This window comes from Somniosus microcephalus, chromosome 1, assembly GCF_052327205.1.
Source record: "Somniosus microcephalus isolate GS21.2 chromosome 1, FLI_Smic_1.0, whole genome shotgun sequence".
Classification (NCBI taxonomy): domain Eukaryota; kingdom Metazoa; phylum Chordata; class Chondrichthyes; order Squaliformes; family Somniosidae; genus Somniosus; species Somniosus microcephalus.
Window position 1 is genome coordinate 446,272,111 of NC_140987.1, and position 22,832 is coordinate 446,294,942.

At 47.0% G+C, this 22,832-nt stretch overlaps 1 protein-coding gene across 5 annotated transcripts in view; it reads right to left on the minus strand.

Moving 5' to 3' along the window:
* The window catches only part of aff2 (AF4/FMR2 family, member 2), a 648,034-nt gene that overhangs the window by 150,773 nt on the left and 474,429 nt on the right, over positions 1-22,832 (minus strand). For all 5 annotated transcript variants that reach the window (XM_086001958.1, XM_086001950.1, XM_086001941.1 and 2 more), the window contains one exon: positions 16,593-16,627. In XM_086001958.1, coding sequence (XP_085858084.1) covers positions 16,593-16,627 — 35 coding nt within the window. The remainder of the gene's footprint in view (positions 1-16,592; positions 16,628-22,832) is intronic.

The following is a 22,832-nucleotide window of genomic DNA, read 5'->3' on the forward strand; positions in this document are numbered from 1 at the left end:
CAGGTATCAGGGTGTAGGCAATAAATACAACCTTGCTGACATTGGCCACAACCCAAGAACAAATAAAAAAGAAACAGAGGCTGGAACAAGTTCACAGAATCATAAAAAATTACGGCACAGAAGGAGGCCATTCGGCCCATCATGTCTGTGCCTAATCCCACTTTCCAGCTCTTGGTCCGTAGCTTTGTAGGTAACGGCTCTTCAAGTGTATATCCAAGTACTTTTTAAATGCGATGAGGGTTTCTGCCTCTACCACCCTTTCAGGCAGTGAGTTCCAGACCCCCACCACCCTCTGGGTGAAAAAAGTTCTCCTCAACTCCCCTCTAATCCTTCTACCAATTACTTTAAATCTCTGCCCCCTGGTTATTGACCTCTCTGCCAAGGGAAATAGGTCCTTCCTATCCACTCTATCTAGGCCCCTCATAATTTTATACACCTCAATTAAATCTCCCCATCAGCCTCCTCTGTTCCAAAAAAAACAACCCCAGCCTACCCAATCTTTCCTCATAGCTAAAATTCTCCAGTCCTGGCAAAATCCTCGTAAATCTCATCTGTACCCTCTCTAGTGCAATCACATCTTTCCTGTAATGTGGTGACCAGAACTGTATGCAGCACTCTAGCTGTAGCCTAACTAGTGTTTTATAAAGTTCAAGTATAACCTCCCTGCTCTTATATTCTATGCCTCTAAGTTGACTGAAAGATTGATGGAGGCAGGAACACTGGATTGATTTAAGAATCTACTGGATGCTGTAATGGGAAGGTGGTGCGGCCGGTATTCTGGAAGCGTGAGATCAAACAGGTTGATGGGCCTTTATCACCCAAGCTCAGAGGCAGCAGAAGACTTCCACAATGGGAGGTAAATTTTAATTTTCAGTACAAAGCAAGACGTTGATCAATGGACACGTCAATTTAATGGGATATTCACCCAGTCACTGATTCATTCCATCTGCCTCCTAACGGAAGGACTGATAGTTTGCAGGATCAGTTTCAATTGGTCTTGCTGCTTTATGGGCAATGATTGTTAGCCAGTGGAACCGACCATTCATCATATGGACCTACAGATATGAGCCTTTTGAGGGGGCGCAATAGTCAAGAGTTTATTTGCATGCGGTTAACCGAGTGACCCCTTCTGCGAGCAGGGACAATTAGTTTTTCACAAATAGATGAAGTATGGCTGTTATGATTGTTCGAGGGATTGACATCATTTCTGCGATTGCCACACAGTAGGCATGTTCCCAATGGGTCTGCTGGGCTATTTGAATCCCCATTTATCAAGTAATGAAAACCTGCTGTTAGAGAAAGGCTGCGACTTCAGTTTTTAAATTTACAGCTCAGATCACGGCTGGCCACACTTAGTACATGAACTTTTAATGGCATTTATTTAATAGGCATAATTGCATAGTAGATACATTTTTCTTGCCATTTCTGTACTACTGCCAGTTGCAAATAGGAATGCAAAGAAAACTAAATGAAATTTAATCGTCAAAATTCATGGTAAAGAGTGTTCTGAGATTGGGACAGATCTCACGTCTTTGTGTAGCAGTCTGAAAAAGGTTTTGTTAATGTGGGGACTTCTATCTTTCAACAACCATGACTTCATTGTTGGCAATGCGCAGAGAAAAGCAAACCGAAGCCTTGAAACGATGTCATCACTGGTGTAAACACAAGTGGTAACACGGGAGGAACAGACCAAAGGGCGCTTCCGCATCAAACGATCTTCTGGCATTACAACACCAACAACAACTTGTATTTATGTAGCGCCTTTAATGTAGTAAGACGTCCCAAGGCGCTTCACAGGAGTGTTATCAGATTAAAAATTTAACACCGAGCCACATAAGGAGAAATTAAAGTAGGTGAGTCATAGAGTCATAGGACAGGATTTTCATTGGGCCGTGGAGTCGGGATTGGAGGCGTGCGGGGGGTTAAAATCCCGAAATCAGGGGTCCCGACCCCATCCCACACCCAGCCCGCCTCCATGCCAGTTTCAAAGGAGGCGGGTACCCGCCCCACACTGTGACCCGCCTACCCGAGGCGGGAAGGGATTAATGCCAATTAACTGCCCGTTAACAGGTAGTTAACAGGCAGTTTTTAGCCTAATCCCTATTTATAATGCTGATGTGTGGGATTCCCGACGGCTCCAAACCACGCCAAGTTTGCAAGGCAGGCCATCGGGTTGAAGGACTTGGAGGGCTCGAGATGTCGGTGTTCAGGTGAGTGATGGGAGCATGAGTGCAAAGGTAAGTGTGTTTGGTGTGTCTAAAGTGTTTAAAGAAGTTTAAATGACCTTTTCTTACCTTTTCAGCCTTCCTTCCTTTAGGTCTCAGGAGTCCCTCATCTCACCGGCATAGAAAGCAAAATGGCTGCGAACTGTCAAAAGTGACAGCCTTCAGCTTTCTGTGCAGAAGAGATTTCTAACTGAGTCTGTGGAGAAGGACTCAGGTTAGAAGTAAGACTGTCAGGGGGAGAAATTGGGTGAGTAGCGCCACCTGTTAGCGCCTAAAGAGGCAGTCAGTGGCTGTAGCGCCACTGGCTGCGTCTCCCGCGATATTCAGTATCGGCGCTAATGGTGGCATTAGGCATTTGCGCTGCGCCGCCACCGATGACATCATCGGTGTGCGCAGCGCCCCATTCGTGCCCCGTTCGCGATATTTGGTAGCGAACGGCGCAGTTGCGCCGTTCGCTACCCGCGCCCAGTTCCCGGGGCTTTACTGTGCCGGCAGCAGCGCAAGTTAAGGTGGAGGTGCGGGGCGGCCGCTTTTTCGGCGACCGCCTGCCAGCCCCTCCGTCCCCGGCCTCCTAACCACCCCCTCGCGGCATTGCCGGCTGTTTCCCGAGAGCCCGGCACTTCTCCTTGGTGCCGGGCTCATTTGCCGGCACTCGCGAGTGGGGATCGCGCTGTTGCAGGCACCTCCCCCTTAACAGTGGGAGGAAGGCCTGCAGTACCGCAGCGTGCCGTGCCGCAGCATGTGGTGCTGCGGCATGTTGCGCTGCGATAATCAGTTTCAGCGCCCTAAGAGGAACGCAGAGCGCCTTGATCCTCACCCCGTGTCCCTCGAACGGCACTGAAACTGAATTTCTGGCAATCGGTATTACTCCGATCACTGCCCAAATCCTGCGCTCAGGCGACTTTTGCGCCACTTTGGCGCCCCAACCCAATTTCTAGGCCTCAGTGTTTGACAGCTTCAAGCAGCTGTGAAATGCTGATATTTCATCTGTCAAAACCTCTTGACAGATGAAATTTCAGTCTGTGATGTCACCTGTTGCCGGGTGGCCCTTAATTGATCTGCTGAGCCCGCTGGGCGGGCTCAACAAGGTCAATCAAGTTAAAATCGTGTGGATTGGCCACATCTCGATGGAGGCGGGACTACAACCACAAAAGTTGTAGTCCCGCCTACTACCCGACTCCTGAAAGAAAATCCAGCCCCTCGAGTCAGAATTATACAGCACAGAAAGAGGCCCTTCGGCCCATCGTGTCTGCGTCAGCCGTCAAGCCCTGTCTATTCTAATCCCATTTTCCAGCACTTGGTCCGTAGCCTTGTACACAAGGCATTTCAAGTGCTCATCTAAATGTTTCTTGATTGTTGGGAGGGTTCCTGCCTCTACCACCCTTTCAGGCAGTGAGTTCCAGATTCCAACCACCCTCTGGGTGAAAAAGCTTTTCCTCAAATCCCCTCTAAACCTCCTGCCCCTTACCTTGAAGCTATGCCCCCTGGTTATTGTCCCCTCTACTAAGGGGAAAAGTTCCTTTCCATCTACCCTATCTATGCCCCTCATAATTTTGTACACCTCAATCAGGTCCCCCCTCAGACTTCTCTGCTCTAAGTAGGTTTTAAGGAGCGTCTTAAAGGAGGAAAGAGAGGTAGAGAGGCGGAGAGGTTTAGGCAGGGAATTCCAGAGCTTAGGGCCCAGGCAACAGAAGGCACGGCCACCAAAGGTTGAGCGATTATATTCAGGGATGCTCAAGAAGGCAGAATTAGAGGAGCGCAGATATCTCGGGAGGTTGTGGGGCTAGAGGAGATTTCAGAGATAGGGAGGGGCGAGGCCATGGAGGGATTTGTAAACAAGGATGAGAATTTTGAAATCAAGACGTTGCTTACCGGAGAGCCAATGTAGGTCAGTGAGCACAGGGGAGATGGGTGAACGGGGCTTGGTGCAAGTTAGGACACGGGCAGCCGAGTTTAGGATGATCGAGAAATAACCCCGAAATCAGTGAAAAAATGCAGGGAAATATTGCCCATCATTGGCTGTCAGCCATGACTTAGTGGGTAGCACTCTCGCCTCTGAGTCAGAAGCTTGTGGATTCAAACCCCACTCAGCACATAATCTAAGTTGACAGCTCAGTGCAGTACTGAGGGAGTGCTGCACTGTCGGAGGTGCCTTCTTTCGGATGAGACGTTAACCCCTGTTCTCTCAGGTGGATGTAAAAGATCCTGTGGCACTATTTCAAAGAAGAGCAGGAGGGTTCTCCCCAGGGTCCTAGCCAATATTCATCCCTCAACCAACACCTAACACAGATGATTTATTTCGTTGCTGTTTGTGGAAGCTTGCTGCGCTCAAATTGGCCGCCGCGTTTCCTACATTACGACAGTGACTACACTTCAAAAAGTACTTCATTGGCTGTGAAGCACTTTGGGACATCCTGAGGTTTCGAAAGGTGCTATAGAAATGCAAGTCTTTCTTTCCTGTTTCTATCCTACTGTGTGAAAACTGAGACCTCATTTCTCAGCAACAAAAGTGACTATTTACTTGGCTCTGGCGAATGTCAAAAGTGCAGTAGTTTTCAATGAATTTTTATTAGCACATATGGCTGATGGCCAAATTACATTTATAAAAATTTAATATCACATATGACCTAATAATAATTTTTCTTCATTAATATGTGTGTGATATTACACATATGGTTAGTATTGAAAAATCTGAAGCATCAGTTTTAATACATCTCCAGCGGCAAGTCTGTCAAGTGTTTGCACTGCAGCATTTACTGCTAATGATATTTTTCCACGATTCCTTTCGGATTAACCTTCAATATTCATAGTGCACTCAGATATCGGGACATAAACTGAAGACAGCACCAGATGACATGATGGATAATGTACAAGCACAGCACGTCTTCTTCAGTTAGTTCAGGGATCGGGCAGAAGACTTGACTATTCCCAAAGCTCTCCTGGCCAACGTCCCATCCTCCGCGATCCAGCTCATCCAAAAACTCTGCTGCCTGCATCCCATCCTGCACCACCTCTCCACTTGCCTGGATGAGTGCAGCTTCAACAACACTTAGGAAGCTCGACACCATCCAGGACAAAGCAGCCCGATTACCTGGCACCCCCATCCACCACCTTAAACATTCACTCCCTCCACCACCGGTGTACCGTGGCTGCAGTGTGTACCATCTACAAGATGCACTGCAGCAACTCGCCAAGGCTTCTTCGACAGCACCTCCTAAACCCGCGACCTCTTCCACCTAGAAGGACAAAGGCAGCAGGCACATGGGAACACCACCACCTCCAAGTTCCCCTCCAAGACACATACCATCCTGACTTAGAAATATATCGGCCGAACCTTCATCGTTGCTGGGTCAAAATCCTGGAACTCCCTCCCTAATAGCACTGTGGGAGTACCTTCACCACACGGACTGCAGCGGTTCAAGAAGGCGGCTCACCACCACCTTCTCAAGGGCAACTAGGGACGGGCAATAAATACTGGCATTGCCAGCGATGCCCACATCCCACGAACAAATATTTTAAAAGTCTCGCTGATCCGTCACGCTTGCTGACCTCCAATTTAAAATTCTCACCCTCGTGTTTCAATCCCTCCATGGGCTCGCCCCCTCCCTATCTCTGTAACCTCCTCCAGCCCTAAAACTTCCCGAGAACTCTCCATCCCCTCCCTCCCCCGCCCCATCGCTCTTTCACTGATGGTCGTACATTCAGCCAGCGAGGCCCCACACCTAGAATTCCCTCCCGAAATCCCTCCACCTCCCTCTTTTCCTTTAAAACCCTCCTTAAACACCACCTCTCTGACCAGGCATGTGGTCACCCCTCCTATTAGCTCCTTCATTGGCTCAGTGTCCATGTTTTGCTGATCACGTCTCTGTGAAGCACCTTAGGGGACATTCTTCTACACTAAAGATGCTAATTAAATGCAGGTTGTTGTCGGTGTCATTCCATAAAATGAAGTGACTGGCTAATTTGGAAGGTATGCTGGCGTGAGAATTATAACTGACGTATTTATGGGTTGTAAAGCTTTTGGGGCAATGAAGGAAAAAGAGCAGAGAGACAATGACGTGATGCTGGGGGGGGATGGCGTATCAGAGCTTAATGGGCCGCATATTCCGATGCCTACGCGCTGTGTACACACCCGTAGGGACACCGGAAATGCTGGTCTCAGGCATGCGAAGCGCACGCGCTGAATACCGGCATTTCCGACCTGTCAAGAATGCTCTTGACAGGTCGGACGCCTGCCCTGGAGAAGGGCCTCTGCGGGGGGAGAGTTCCGCTTTCTGGTGAACCTCCGCTCGCAGAAAACCCTTAGAAATCTTACGCCTGGTAAAAGCAGGGGTGTAAGGCCGGCTTTCACCAGGATAAGAGTTCAAAAAAACTTTTTTTTTAAATTTCACTCATTTATAAATAATTTTAAAAAGGTACATTTATTCCCCGTAAAAAACTTTAATTATTTTTTTCAAAAAATGTAATTTTTGTTGAAAATATTTAATTTATTGTAATTTCAACTTATTTTAAAAATGTGATTTAAAAAAAAAATTATTTAATATTTTACTATGTTTTTGGGGTGATCTCCATTCATATATTTGACAGGTCTATCTGTCAAGTGTATGAAGGGAAATTCCCTTCTTTGATTGGCTTGCCATGGCCCACGTGATCCCAGGGACGCTTGCGAACCGCCTGCGCCTCCGGGATACGTGGGCCCTGCGCATTTCGAGTTGGAGAGGCCCAGTAATGGAAGTGTCCGGACCTCGCGAGCCCTCAGGTAAGTGCGTAGATTTTTTCCAGATCGGAGGTCTCCGCACGCGGGAAGCCTCCGATCGGAAAATATGGCCCCATGTGTTTGTCTGGACTTCCTCTCTCCGCTATTTTAGTGGAGGTGTTAACCCATGCGAAAATGGTTTTAAATGAAGTCCAAGGCTGGAATTATCTCAAGGGAGGCGGGGTGGAGGCGGGAGCCTCCGAGGTGGGTGGGAGGCCGGGTTTCCCGCTGGCCCTGCCGACTTTAATTTGAATGTGAGGCCTCGGATTCCCGCTCGCAGCCAGCCAGATTGAGAGGCTGGCCGGCTGCGGGCCCGCGGGTGGGCCTCAGATGTGAGGGGTTGGTCCGGAGGGAGGGATCACGGGATTTGGCATGGCTGGGGATCAGTGGCGGGGGGGGGAGGTGGTCAGCTTGGTTGGGGAATGGTGGGGGGTCAGTCATCGTGGGTGGCGGGCGGGCTGGCGGCCGGGGACCGTAGGGATCGGGGAACGGGAGGGGTGGTCGGGGATCACAGGGGGTGTCGACGGGCGCTGGGTAAGGGGGTGGGGGAGCGTCCGCTGGGGATCGGCGGGGGAGAGAGGATCGCGGCTGGACACCGGAGGATTGCGGCCGGCCTCAGCATCATCGGTGTGGCGGGGGAGGCCACATGGTGAGTGACATAAGAAAACTACTAGGCACTTGGTCTGAGTATTAAACAAGGCTTTAATCAACTGGTTTTCAACATGGAGATCTAGTTGTGTCCTTCACTAGTTCCTGTTAAAGAATGTCCTGCACAAGCTGGGCCCATGCCCGAGTATTTATACTCTCCCTGGACAGCGCCACCAGCAGGCCGCCCAGTATTATTACATAAGTCATTTTCACATGAATGACAAGATTCATGTCAGTGGGGATCGGAGGCCTGAGGAGGCGATCGGAGGTCTCGTGGGGGGGTCTCCGATCACGGGGGGTGTGTTAGGCAGGGTCCCTGGATCCAGGAGATGGGTATAAAGCCACTTTCCTCCTGGATGCAGCAGTCCCCGCCTCGGTTTAACTGCCGGGTTTCACGAATTGTGTGAAGCCCGTCCACAGGCAGTTAAACACAAAATGGACGGCGAAAAAAGAGGCTTCCAGCCTCATGGCAATATTTAAATTCAGGTACCGCCCCCTGGGAGCGGGTTGGCTGCCTCCACCCCCCAAACCCCTCCGCTAAAACCGGACGTGGACGGGTTGGAGGCGGACTCAGGTCGGGATTCACATTTTTAACAATTTAACTGCCCACACGCTCCAATCCCACCTGTTTTTTTGTAAGGGAAAATTCTGGCCCATAACATTGGCCCAGAACTTCGGGTCTCCACGGGTGAGTACGCGCTGTGTACTCACCCGTAGGCCTAATGGAAGTGCTGGTCTCCTGCATGCACTGCGCATGCGCGGGAAACCGGCACTTCCATTCCCCTGAACGAGGGGGTTCAGAGGTGGAACACGTGTGCAGTAGAGGTTGTGCGTGCGCATCGAACATACATTTTTTTGCAGGTTTTCCCGGGAAGGTAAGTCTCCAAAAGTTAGACATTTAAAAAGCAGTTGCAAGGCCTGCTTTTTACAAGGTAAGTGGTGAATTAATTAAAATTAAAACATTTTTTCCACAGGTTTATTATTTTTTAATACTTTAAAGAAAGGTAAGTTTATTTTTAGCCCCGTTAGAAAATAAAATTATTTATTCAAAAATTTAAATTATTGTTTAAAATAATTATTTCATGTAATTTATAGTTTATTTAAAAAATGTGATGTTTTTTTTAAATTTATTTGAAGGTTTAGTGATGTTTTGGGGCTTATAGTATTTATAAGTTTTGACAGGTCAAGCTTATGAATGAAGCATTCCCTGCTCCGATTGGCTCTCCATGGCCCACGTGATCCCAGGGGAGGCATCGAACTAACTGCGCCCCTGGGATACGCAAGCACTGCAGGAAGCCCCCGACCCGAATTTCTGGGCCATTATATTCCATGGCAACATTTCAAAATGAGTAAGTTTTGTCTCAAAATGTGGAGGAGAACGCCTAATAATAGACAGCTTCAATGATTGTCACAATGCTCATTCTTATTTGCTGTTATTTTTTAAGTCCGGCGTTTACCAAAGATATTGGTCTCTGCTAAATGCATTTGTACCAGACATGTTGGGCTGGATTTTGTGAATGGAGGTGAGTTGGAGGCGGGATTGCTGCTTGTCATGTCAATGTCCCGCCTCCATCCTCGCCTGACCAACCAGAGGGATTTTCCCCTGATTGACCTTGTTAAGCCCGCCCTGCGGGCTCAGCTGGCCAATTAGGGAAGAAGTCACTGACAGAGCACGTCAACATCAGACGTACTATCTGTCAAGACTTCTTGAGATTCTCATTCTCTGACATTCTCTTTAGTTTGATGAGTCTTTGAGGTGAGGACTCAGCCAACATTACAAATTTGTAAATTTCAGATGTCTGATGGATCGGAGGGTCCATCAGCCATTACCTGAAATTGACAAGGTGGATGTCCGCTCTCCCCATCCAGCACGGCTAAAGGCTATGGAAGGAAAACAAGGTAAGTGAACACTTTTTTAAACTTATCACTCACCTTGCATACTTACCACTCCACACTTGCACCCATCACTCACCTCTACACCTTGCTTCCAGGTGCCTCCGACCACCGCAGACCTCCTTCACGTTTCCTCCAACCCGGTGGGGTTCTCCGAGGTCGGGAAGGTAAAATGGCTCGAATCCTTTTTTCTGCCTGTTAACTACCTGTTAACAGGCAGTTAAAAGGGTTAAAAGCCTTTCACGCCTCCAGGAGACGGGACCCGAAGCTGCACATCTTCCCACCTCCTGGCAAAAGGGCACGGAGGCGGGACGGGGAGCGGGTTTGCCACCCACCCCCAATTTCTCCGAGTTTACCGGCTGCCCCGCCTCCATGCCCACCACATCGGGGCTTGGAATGTCCAGCCCGTTAACACAATGAAATCCCATCCATTGATTTGGTTATTGCTCTGGTGAGTAAGCATTTGACTTACTTGCCAGGGGTTGCTCATTATATCAGTATAATAAGAACATAATAATTAGGAGCAGGAGTAGGCCATACGGCCCCTCGAGCCTGCTCCGCCATTCAATAAGATCATGGCTGATCTTCTACATCAGCCCCACTTTCCTGCCCAATCCCCATAATCCCTTGATTCCTCTAGAGTCCAAAAATCTATCTATCTCAGCCTTGAATATACTCAAAGACTCAGCATCCACAGCCCTCTGGGGCAGAGAATTCCAAAGATTCACAACCCTCTGAGTGAAAAAATTCCTCCTCATCTCAGTCTTAAATGGCCGACCCCTTATCCTGAGACTATGCCCCCTAGTTCTAGACACTCCAGCCAGGGGGAAACAAGCTCTCAGCATCTACCCTGTCAATCCCCCTTCAGAATCTTATATATTTCAACGAGATCACCTCTCATTCTTCTAAACTCCAGAGAGTACAGGCCCATTCTACACAATCTCTTCTCATCGGACAAACTTCTCATCCCAGGCATCAGTCTAGTAATGGCTGTGCTTTCACAGTTGCCATTTTCTGGCTAGCAAGCATCGCATGATTGCAGGGAGGGATGATCCCTGGAACAAGATAATCCTACAATCAAAGATTGTACAATTCAGCTTCACACCTTATTAACATAACCATTAATGGAATATGTAATCGTATTTATGTAGCAATAAACCTAAGTGTTTGTATTACTTGAAGTGCGCAAGCTGTTTGACAGTGTGAAATTAGAATTGTTCATTTTAATGCCTCTAATAATGAATTACATTTTGTTCTTTATTTGATTATTATCCTCAACGTTTTGATACATGTTCTCCCCTTTGTTCAACCATTCCCCCAGCCACCAGAAACCATTCCTCAGCCGAGAGACTGGACTCTGACCTCACCCCAGAATGACATCCTCTCTTTCCTCAATTCCTCCCAAGTGCGAGGGGGATTGGGGGAGGTGCGGGCGGGGGGGCTGCCACTGAGTTTCCCTCTGACTTTCCTTTCCTTGCTCTGTGTGTGATAATAGCCTCCCTCCACTCAGGCATGCCAGAGACCGCGGTTCGAACCTGTGTCTCAGCACTTCCCAGTGCTGCGCATGTTTGGTGCCACAGCATGATCAATAATCCCATGTTTTTTTTTTCCATTTTCTTATTGCAAATTGTTTTAGAATCTCTCTCGTCTCTCGGCGGCCAGCACGCACCATGCCTTGGATAAAATGCAGGCAGGTGATTTTGCATGTAGCTCTCTATCGTTGTCTGTTACTGCACCTCCAGAGCGTGGCTGATGTGTGACAGCGGCTCAGGGTAACTCGCCCTTTGATATTCCCTTCCTCCCTTTCTGCATGGCTGTGCCTAGCTCTGCCCAATGCCTGTGTCTCTGTGGAAATCTGGCTGACCCCTCTCTTTTCCTCCCTCTCTATAAAGGAAGTTCCTGCCCTCTCCCAGGCACCTCCCCTGAAGACAAATCCGAGTCGAAAAACTCTCAGCCGTGGCTCAGTGTGTAGCAACAACAACTTGCATTTATATAGCACCTTTAACGTAGTAAAACATCCCCAAGGCGCTTCACAGGAGCGATTATCAAGCAAAATTTGACACCGAGCCACAAAAGGAGATATTAGGGCAGGTGACCAAAAGCTTGGACAAAGAGGTAGGTTTTAAGGAGCGTCTTAAAAGAGAAGAGAGAGGTGGATAGGCGGAGAGGTTTAAGAAGGGAATTCCAGAGCTTAGGGCCCAGGCAGTTGAAGGCACGGCTGCCAATGGTGGAGCGAAGGAACTCGGAGATTGGAGGAGCGCAGAGATCTCGAAAGCTTTTGTAGGGCTGGAGGAGGTTACAGAGATAGGCACTCTCGCCTCTAAGTCAGAAGGGTTTCAAGTCCCACTCCAAAGACTTCAGCACAAAATATAGGCCGGCATTGAGGGCGCTGCGCTGTCGGAGGTGCAGACTTTCGGATGAGACATTAAACCGAGGTCCCATCTGGCCTCTCAGGTAGACGTTAAAGATCTCACGGTACTATTCGAAGAGGGGCAGGGGAGTTCTCCCCAGTGTCGTGGCAAATATTGATCCCTCAACCAACACCCAAAACATATCTGGTCATTTATTTCATTGCTGTTTGTGGGAGCTTGCTGTGCACAAATTGGCGGCCGCATTTCCTACATTACAACAGTGACTACACTTCAAAAGCATTTAATTGATTGTAAAGCGCTTTAGGACGTCCTGAGGTCACGAAAGGTGCGATAGAAATGCAAGTTATTTCGTTCTTTCTTTCTAAGAACAGGGACTCACAAGGCAGTCAATCATGTGCGAACCCCCAGCCTATAGCACATATAACACCGCAGAATTCCCAACTTGATCTCATTATAAATCTCCTATAAATATATTGGGCAGTAGCAGTGAAAGCTTTAAGAATTGTTTTCTCACATGCCCTCATGTATTGTTTAAAGTTGTAAACGGGAATTATTTCATTGGCTCGTCATTATCTCAGTTGCGACCAATCAGGAATAGCTAGGTCTCAAATTACTGAGACACTGTGCACTCACTACAGGGTGCGGGAGCACAGTGGTTATGTTTACTGGACTAGTAAGCCAGTAAGTCTGGACTAATGATCCATGATACATGAGTTAAAAAGCTAGTATCAGTAATGGTGACCATGAAACTACCATGATTGTCATAAAAAACCCATTTGGTTCACTAATGCCCTTTAGGGAAGGAAATCTGCTGTCCTTACCCAGGTCTGGCCTATATGTGACTCCAGACCCACAGCAATGTGGTTGACCCTTAACTGCCCTCTACTGTTCAAGAAGGCGGCTCACCACCACATTCTCAAGGGCAATAAATGCCGGCCTTGCCAGCAACACCCGCATCCCATGAATGAATATTTAAAAAAATAGTCTCCAAATGCAGAAATAGTCTATTCTGTAACCTGGCAACCATGCACATGTCATTATATCTTCAAAACTGAGCTCAGGATTAAAGTTTAATTGACCCAGGAGTAGCCCCTGGACCTTGGGAATCAGCCAAACTTTATTGGGAAACGTTATTAACTATTTATGTAGTTAATAAATCAGCAATGTTTGAATTATAACCTCGTTAAAGGAAGTTCCATTTCATGATAACAGTTCAATCCCTCAGCTCTGCTGATCTTGTGCTGCTTGGCTAATCCCTCAATGGACAGGATTCTCTCTAACAATCTTATACTGTATAATAGAGTAACAGAGGTTTACAGTGTAGAATCAGGTCATTCAGACCATCGTGTCTGTGCTAGCCCTTTGCTAAAGCAATGCAAAACTATTCCCACTGCCTTACTCTCGCACCATAGCCCTCTACCTTCAAATATGCTTCAAATATTTATCCAATTTTTCCGTAAAAGGTGCCGTAATTACTCACTGTGCCACCGCATTCCATCCTCTGATGACTCTCTGCCCAAAGTCGTTGCTCCTAACTTATCTCCTCACTCTCCTAGTGACAATTTTAAATTGATGTCCCCTCCTCACTGACTCCACAGCCAGAGGAAATAGTCTTTCCCTACTCACTATCAAAACGCTTCATCATTTAAAAAACCTTTGGTAAATCTCCTCTTAGACTTATCTGCTTCGGTGGAAGTAGTCCTAGAATCTCAAGTCCCTTCTCATAATTATGGCTTCCCATCCTGATAATATCCTGTGTTACACAGTCTCTGTAGCTTTAATGTGCTTGCTACAATAGGGCATATAAAACTGCACATTAGTACTCTAACTGCTGCCTAACCGATATTTTGTACAGATTTATCATGACTTCTTTACTCTTGTACTCTACTTAAAAAACCTAAAATGCTATTGGCCTTTATTTACGGCTTTATCTACCTGCAGTTCCGCTTTCATGTTTAATCCCCTATGTCTCTCCGTTCATCCACACCCTTCAGTCTCTATCCAGTGGCTGTATGCTCCCATTTCTTCCAAGATGCCTTACTTCACGCTTCTCCACATTAAATTGCATCTGCCACCTGTTTGCCCATTCCAATAAGCTGTCTATGTCTTCCTAAAGTCTCTCAGGTCCTCCTCTTACTTTTTGCGTTTCAGCAAATTTCAAGATCCTGTTCCCTAAGCCCAAGTTCAAATCATCTGCTTATACTGAGAACAAAAAGTGGATCTGAACTGACCCGTGGAGCATGCCACTTCCAACACCCATTTAACCCTACTCTTTGTGTCCTCTCCAACAACCAACGTTTTATCCTTGGTGCTGCACTTGCTTTAATCCAGATACTTACAGACAATAAAAATACTTGAATCTATAACGATAAGATCTGTGCGATTCCAATTTATTTTGTCACAGTCATGAGCCAAGGTTGAGCGACAAAACATATCGGTCTACAAAGCAAGATATAAGAACACAAGCCCCACCATTCATGGCTGATCTTCTACCTCATCTCCACTTTCCTGCACTATCCGCATATCCCTTGATTCCCTTAATATTCAAAAATCTATCGATCTCTGTCTTGTATATACTCAACGTTTGAGTCTCCACAGACAGAGGACATATAGACAGAGGGCAGGGAGAGGGTAGTTTGACATTGTGATGTGTGATAGCATTCATACTATATGCATGAAATGGACAAATATATTGAAGTCGACGGTAATAAAAATGCGGAGAGATATAAAACGGGCTGTCCATTCGCTATCGCCTATTTTACACGATCGCGCAAAGTCAAAATGACCTCCCGGGAAATTAAACCAGAGGATTTTTTTAATGTAAATATATTGACATGAAATCGTCACCTCTGCCGCCTGCGGGAGTCTTGCGATATGATCTGCAAGCGCGAGGCACAGAATACGAATGCAAACTTTTGAGATTGTCCTTTACACTTAGGATTTCACACTCCTGATAGAATAAAACACCAACCAATCTCGACTGAACAACCTTAGAAAAAAATGTAGACAAAAAGAGGAGGGAACCAGGTCATTTCCGGTTGTTTTTTCCGACCTTGAGATATGCTGGGAAGGAGCCAAGTGGCTGTCAATCTAAAGAAACTTCCAACAACAACAATAATTGGCCTTTAATTGACCTTGAGACCTATTTCCACTCTTTCCCTCTGGGAATACCCAGACCCATTAAAAGGACGGGCCAGTTTAACACTTTGACATTTCCACAGCGCTAACTGCTGACGAATCTCCAGCAATGGCAGAGGAGACCAGCCAATCCATATTAATACCTGATATATGAAATCCCCCGTGAAAAATGTTCGCTTTAATTTTTTTCTGAGCCCTGCGCGGCCCCTTTATTGGGCGGCGCGGGCCATTCAAAATTCCGCACATGCGCGGTTTTTCAATTTAATAGCCGGCTCACCAGCTGCACGGGACCTCATGAGCGCTGCATGGCCGTGTAAGCTTAAAGGGAACATTGCCCATGAAGCCCCTCCCAGCAGCTCACTAATACCGGGCGCCAGCTTGGATCTGTTTGGATGGGAATGTCCTGTTGTTCAATTCATGCCTACAGTGTGAGGACTAACCTCAGTGCGAGGGCAGTTCATTTCTGGTTCATTAAGCTGCCAAGATACACATCACCATCACTATTATTAAAGGGAAGGTATCGTCTTTTTAGGCAGTCCCTCGGGAACCAAGGATGACTTGTTTCCACATTAAAAATGAGTTCGCAGGTGACTGATGAGTCCAATGCAGGACCTACAGTCTCTGTCACAGGTGGGGCAGACGGTGGTTGAAGGGGCGGGTGGGTGGGGTGCTTGGGTTGATGTGCGCTCCTTGCGCTGCCTGCGCTTGGCTTCCGCTTGCTCCCGGTGAAGAGGCTCGAGGTGTTCGGCGCCTTCCCGGATGCTTCTCCTCCACTTTGTGCGGTCTTGGGCCAGGGATTCCCAGGTGTCGATGGGGATGTTGCACTTTTTCAAGGAGGCTTTGAGGGTGTCCTTGAAGCATTTCCTCTGCCCACCTGGGGCTCACTTGCCGTGCCGGAGCTCCGAGTAGAGCGCTTGTTTGGGGAGTCTGGTATCGGGTATGCGGACATGTGACCCGTCCATCGGAGCTGATCGAGCGTGGTCAAAGCTTCGATGCTGGTCCCTCGGCCATTGTATCTCACCCTTCTATGGCGCCATAACTGCCCCCTTCTCTCTGTGGCATCCGGTGTGTCAAGCGAGTGTGGGCAAGTGCTGGGGTGCCACCAGTTTGAATTTCTAATAAGATTAGAGCATTTTACTGGCTATTTAAAGTCTTGTCTCATTAACACTGAGGCACTGACACATCCATGTGTTTACTTATTGGGGGCCCTGAAGATTATTATACTCGTTACAGCTTGTTTAAAGAGAACAACACAATCGCTTTCAGATTTGCTGTGGTCAGTGAATAAATTTGCTGAAACAGTGTTACTTGGCACAAAGCACAAATTGTATTGAATCGAATTGGATAATTTACGACTAGCATAAAACATTTGCCCTCCAGGTACTAATGGGTGGATTGCAATGTCATGCTTGTGTAATCACTTACCTGAATAGCTCAAAGAACATAAATATTTCCCGCCCTCCCCCTCCAACAACATAACAAATATTTCAGCGCTCGTTTATTGATCACAAATGGAAAATACAGCGACATTAATTTTAAAAAGTTTAAAAAAAAACTTACTTCACAGCAATGGGTCGAATCTTGGTTTTCTCTGCCTGCAAGTACAAATAAAAGCGTGAGCTGGAGAAAAAATAAATACAAAATAAGCATCTGCCGAGAGTGCGTCAGTAATTTAGTGCTTCCGCATTCAGTAGCAGGCCAACATGCTCCCAAGCACAGGAATAAATCCGAAGAAGCGTGGCATTTAACCTCTTCCAAAGATTGCTGTTAAGCCAACGGGACATCCCAGTCGCTGCTGCGCTTTTCCCATTGCAAGCGCTGCGTTTATCAGGAATGGGGGCCGCACTAGCTCTTACTCTGCTGTGTAACGAGTTCCAATCAGGGTAATGGATTCAAAATTCAGACCTGCAATCCGATATAATTGCAGTAGCTGAAACGGAAATAAGAACATAAGAAATAGGAGCAGGAGCCAGCCATTCGGCCCCTCGAGCCTGCTCCGCCATTCAGTAAGATCATGGTTGATCTGATCTTGGCCTCAACTCCACTTCCCTGCCCGCTCCCCATAACCCTTCACTCCCCTGTAGCTCAAATATCTGTCTGTCTCCGCCTTGAATATATTCAATGACTCCGCCTCCATGGCCTTGAATGGCGGAGCAGGCTCGAGGGGCCAAATGGCCTACTCCTGCTCCTATCTTCTATGTTTCTATGGCTCTCTGGGGTAGAGAATTCCAAAGATTCACGTCCCTCAGAGAAGAAATTCCTACTCACCTCCGTTTTAAATGAGCGACCCCTTATCCTGAAACTGTGCCCCTAGTTCTAGATTCCCCCACGAGGGGAAACATCCTCTCTGCATCTACCCTGTCAAGCCCCCTCAGAATCTTATATGTTTCAATAAGATCCCCTCTCATACTTGTCAATGAGATCAACACACAGCAGGAGCGAAGTGCTACTTAGCGGAAGGACAATTGTCGGAATTTACGGAAACAATAATCCTTATTGTATTGATACGGAATGACCAGGCGAGGTTTGTGTGTGTGGGGGGGGCTTCCCGAAAGCTCAATTCATTAAGAACCTTGCTCGCTGCTTAATGTTTACTGCACAGCTCACAACAGTAGCTAATCATTGTGCAGTAATCAGCCAGTGATGAAGCTGGCCATTTGGAGCTGCTCTCTTATTGTCTCACGCACCACGACAGTCACTTCACAAGTGGGACAAGAATGGCTGAAAGGGATTAAAGCGTCTTCGACTGAAAAGCAGAAATTACCCAATTACATTTCCAGTAATAGCCTCGGACTCTGTGCTCTGGGTGCCACGTCAGTCAAGCGGAGGCATTGTTTTACACGGTGCTTTCTGGCGATCTTATCAGTGGAAGACTGGAACAGCAGTTAGCAGTCTTTTAATCAAAGGTGCCTCCGCTTACACTGTTTGCACCATGCATAGATTCTGCTCGGGAGCACACCTGGGAACCTCAGCCCCTCCCCTTCCCAACTGGTATCTCACTGCTATAGTGGGGGCTAGCTGGAATTGTGGGTTCAGGATATAGGAACAGGGGTGGGCCATTTAGCCCCTTGAGCCTGCTCCGCCATTCAATGTGATCATGGCTGATCATCCAAATTCAGTACCCTGTCCCTGCCTTCTCCCCATATCCCTTGATACCTTTAGCCTTAAGAAATATATCCAACTCCTTCTTGAATATATTTAATGAATTGGCCTCTACTGCCTTCTGTGGTAGAGAATTCCACAGGTTCACCACTCTCTGGGTGAAGAAATTCCTCCTCACCTCTGTCCTAAATGGCTTACCCCTTATCCTTAGACTGTGACCCCTGGTTCTGGATTCCCCGCCATCGGGAACATCCTTCCTGCATCTAGTCTGTCTAGTCCTGTCAGAATTTTATAAGTTTCAATGAGATCCCCTCTCATTCTTCTAAACTCCGGAATATAGGAATATAGGAACAGGGGTGGGCCATTCAGCCCCTCGAGCCTGTTCTGCTGTTCATTCAGAGGAAGGGCCACCGGTCAGGCCATGTTTAGATTTGGCTAAATAACAACAGAAAACGCTGGAAAAACTCAGCAGGCCAGGCAACATCTGTGGAGAGAGAAACAGAGTCAACGTTTCGGGTCGACACCCTTCTACAGAACTCTTTAGATTTGGCTATCCTGAATGCGATCGAGGCAGCCCAGTTTCAGAAAGGGGTCCTGACGCAGCCATTAGGCCCTTTTCTTGCACGCCTGTTTCAGGCGCGGGCCCTGGACGCCTATATTTTAGCCTTTACCAACATGGCGGGCGACGGTGTGGAATGCCCACGCCCGCCATACTGGGCACTTAGGTGCCCGTTTTGCATGCCTGTAAAACAGGTGGGGCGTTGACGAATTTCTAGGCCCATAGAGTCTTTATATCAAACGCCACCAGCAGTGATGCCATAGGCTCCTGGAGTGTGGGTCCAGGACAGGTGGCATCATGCTGACTTTAAACCCGCTAAGACTTGACGAATCCTGGCATCTGGCCTGAGCAAGACGACTCTGTTGTCAGTACATAGGAACATACATAAGAACGTAAGACATGGGAGCGGGAGTAGGTCATTTGGCCCCTCGAGCCTGCTCCGCCATTCAATAAGATCATGGCTGATCTGATCTTGGCTTCAACTCCACTTCCCTGCCCACTCCCCATAACCCTTGACTCCCTTATCGTTCAAAAATCTGTCTATCTCCACCTTAAACAGAGTCAATGACCCAGCTTCCACAGCTCTCTGGGGAAGAGAATTCCAAAGATTCACGACCCTCTGAGAGAAGAAATTCCTGCTCATTTCCGATTTAAAAGGGTGCCCCCTTATTCTGAAATTATGCCCCCTAGTTCTAGATTCCCCCACGAGGGGAAACATCCTTGTAAAGTCTGTGGGTTGTACAGTTAATAACGACACAGACTTCAGGAATAACAAACAAACAGGTCTTTACTATTCGAAGGTCAGGGCGAATCTGCCCAAGGAGTCATGCCACAACACTTATATACTGGTGTGGTCACCGTCGGTATTACAGTATACAGAAGCCAAACAAGTAGTGCCACACCTAAAGTAGTTCTCTTAAAGGTGAACGGTTACATACAATAGTTCTCTTAAAGGTAGACGGGTACATACACTACAATCCTCCCTTTTTAGCTTATTACATACAGAGTCCCCATTAAACATAACATATCTTCAACTTCATATAAAACAATTTACAGACATAGTCTCGGTGGGAAACAGTTCACAGGTTCAGTCTCTGCGGGAACAGTTCACAGATTCAGTCTCTGATCTTGACTCGGTCCGAACAACATCTCTTTGGTGTAGATGGTTCACATTGCTAGCGTGACTCCTCCATATCCTTTTCTTGACGTAACAGCTTGAACTTTCGTCCTGCTGAACCAGCAGTGCTGACTTTTACAACAACTGGGTTGCCTTGATATTTTCCTACTTCCCAACTGATTTAACTCCTTTCGTAGGGTCCACGCATGATCTGGTAGAAGTGATAATATTTGCGATAGTTATCCTCTTCTGCTTCTTCTTTTTCTTTTCTGCTTTTTGGAGACTCTCAGGGCTCCCTTATCAGCTGCCAGCTGTAGCGCCACCAACTCTCTATGTTCCTTCGACTTTAAGTGCTTCATCCTGATTTCGGCACTTTGGGAGTTTTCATCACAAACTGGGCAGACCACATCCTCGTAATATTCAGTGTCACTCAACAGGTCATGGTAATATTCGGGTTCGTCCTGAGTTAGGCCAGCGAGAGGGCCTTCTACTTCCTCCTTACCCATCTGGACGTTAGCTGACTGTGGTTCCTTCCCTAGACATCTTTCTTTAAAAGACTTCTTCATGCATTCATCTTCATCCCGCTCTTCCTGGGTTTCCTGCAAATCCTTCACTAATGACCTCATTTGTGATTTCAATACTTCCCCTTCCCTCGGGGATTGATTGATCGGGCTATTCAATCCTTCGACTGGAGCAGCTGTTTCAACATTCTGTTGTTCACAAAGACGCGATTCAGCGTACTTTTGGCATCCCAGTAAAGTCTGTTTTGCAACCTCAGCTATTTCCCAAACTTTTGAGAGCTCCGAACTCCTTCCCGTTGAAGATTGAAGCTCGTGTTCAGATTGTTCCCATTGCAGAGTCTTTTCCCTCAGCATATGAAGGAGTTGGCTGACCGTTAACTCTTCCACGGGAACACTGTGGATCAGAGTCTTCTCCATTTCATCCACCTTTTCCTCCAATGCTTCCACCTTCTGTTCCTCTTGTACTTTGGCTTTCAGCGCTCGGAAAAGTTGCGCCCTGATGCTCTCTAGCTCATGTTCAGGGACCATTCTTACAGTCTCTGTGTTTCTTACAGTTTCCTTTTCTTCCACTGAAAGGATTCCCAGTTGAATCTGTTCTTCAAGTTGTTGAACCTCGGACATTGCCGCCTCATATTTGTCTTGGGTTTCCTTCAATATTTTTATGAGTTCTTGGACATCTTGTCTTTCATGTTCTGCCATGTCTTTCACCTCTAATTTCTCATCTATGGATGGAACTTCTACCGATGAGTCTGTCTTGGCCTTGAGCTCATCAAGAATTTCCTGCAGCCTTTGGACTTCTTGCTCATGTTCAACCTTTAGTTGTTCATATGCTTCTACTGAAACTAGCTTTTCGGAGGTTGCCAAGTTAACCCCCTCCAGAATTGTAGCCTGGGCCTGTTCATACTGTTCTTTCAACTTCTCACACTCTGCTTGTAAGGAGTCGTAGAGAAGAACTGGAATAACATCCTGGCTTCCTGAAGATTCCTCTTCATTTGCTTCTTTCGCAATTTCCTGTTGGAGTTCAGCCAAGGCTGCTATGCTATCTGCCTCTCGAAGTCTCACTGCCATCAAATCTTCTTTATTCCTGCAGTCTATCTCAGCCATTTTCCGATTACTTTCATTTAACTGAGTGAGTAGTCCCTTATTCTGGGCTGAGAGATATTGCACCTTCTCATGTAGACCATAGCACTCCTTCTCTGCTCGACATAGCTGGTTACTGCTGATTTGGTTCTGTGTTTCAAGTTCCAACATCCTTTGCTTAGCTTCTTTCAGTTTCGCCCCTATAAGCTCCTCTTGCAACATGACCACATTATTCACATCAGGTAAAGAAGCGTTTCTCTTTTCCATGTCCAAGATTTTTTCTGCATATCTTTAAGTGCACACTGCGATTCAGCTTCTCTTAACCTTGCCTGCACTAGCTCCGTCTCCAATTGCGGAACAAAATCCTCAGTGTAGCGTGGTTTGCCTTTATGCTGTATCTCTAGATCATGCAAATATTCTAACTCCTGAACATCATAAGGGAGATGTGATCGGTAATTGGTCACGATGGCTCTATGGTCGCTCTTTGCTTGAGCTAGCTGCCTCTGCTGTCTTTCCAGGTTCTCCCATTCGGTGTCCCAGAACTTTTCCATTGTTTTCATCTCTTGTACGAGACGGTAACTCAACTGTTCTAATTGTTGTCGTACTTTGAAATAAGTTTGAGTCCGAGTTCGGTGTTCTTCCGTCGTGGATAAGTCCTTAACTTGAACAGGCTCAGAATTCTCTGTCAAACTGGAGTTCTGCTCTGAAGCTTTATTCTTCTCGGTAGCATAAGCCTTTATGCATGTCTTCGTTTTCTCCACCATAGTCGGCAAGTTCATTTTAGCCTTGTCTTCCATATTTGAGTTGGTCTTATCGTCATCCGTTTCAGAATCTGAGCTGATAGCTTGCACCGAGTCCTCACTCATTATGGCTTTTAGATAGTGCCATTCCATGTCTATTTTCTTGATCCACTCTCGTCCTAGAAGTGGTGGTCCTCCCTCAGATAATACATACAAGTTCATTCTTGGGTGTTCTTTACCCCTATCTCTCACCTTGACTCTTATCTTCCCCATGGGGTATACCTTATGCCCCGTGTATGTCTGCAATACGAACTTGGTATTTCTTAAGGGTATGTGAGAGAATAGCCGGTGGTAGTCCCTTCGATTTATGACTGATAGAGCTGATCCAGTGTCCAACTCCATTCTTACTTGGACTCCAGCTATTTTTAGTATGACCCAGATAGTTTGTAGGTCAGCTTCCTTACTCACATTGTGAATTCTCAGACTACCCAGCTCCTGGCTGTTTGGGTCTGAGTCTGAATTCTGTTCGTCTGAACTCTTCTCAGCCACCTTGTGTACCTTGTTGTACTTTTCTTGTGGTGGCTTCCTTTGGTTGTTGGTCTTCTTCCCTGACCGGCATACCTTAGCGATGTGACCCAGTTTGCCACATTTCCTACATTCTTGGTTCTTAAACCAGCATTG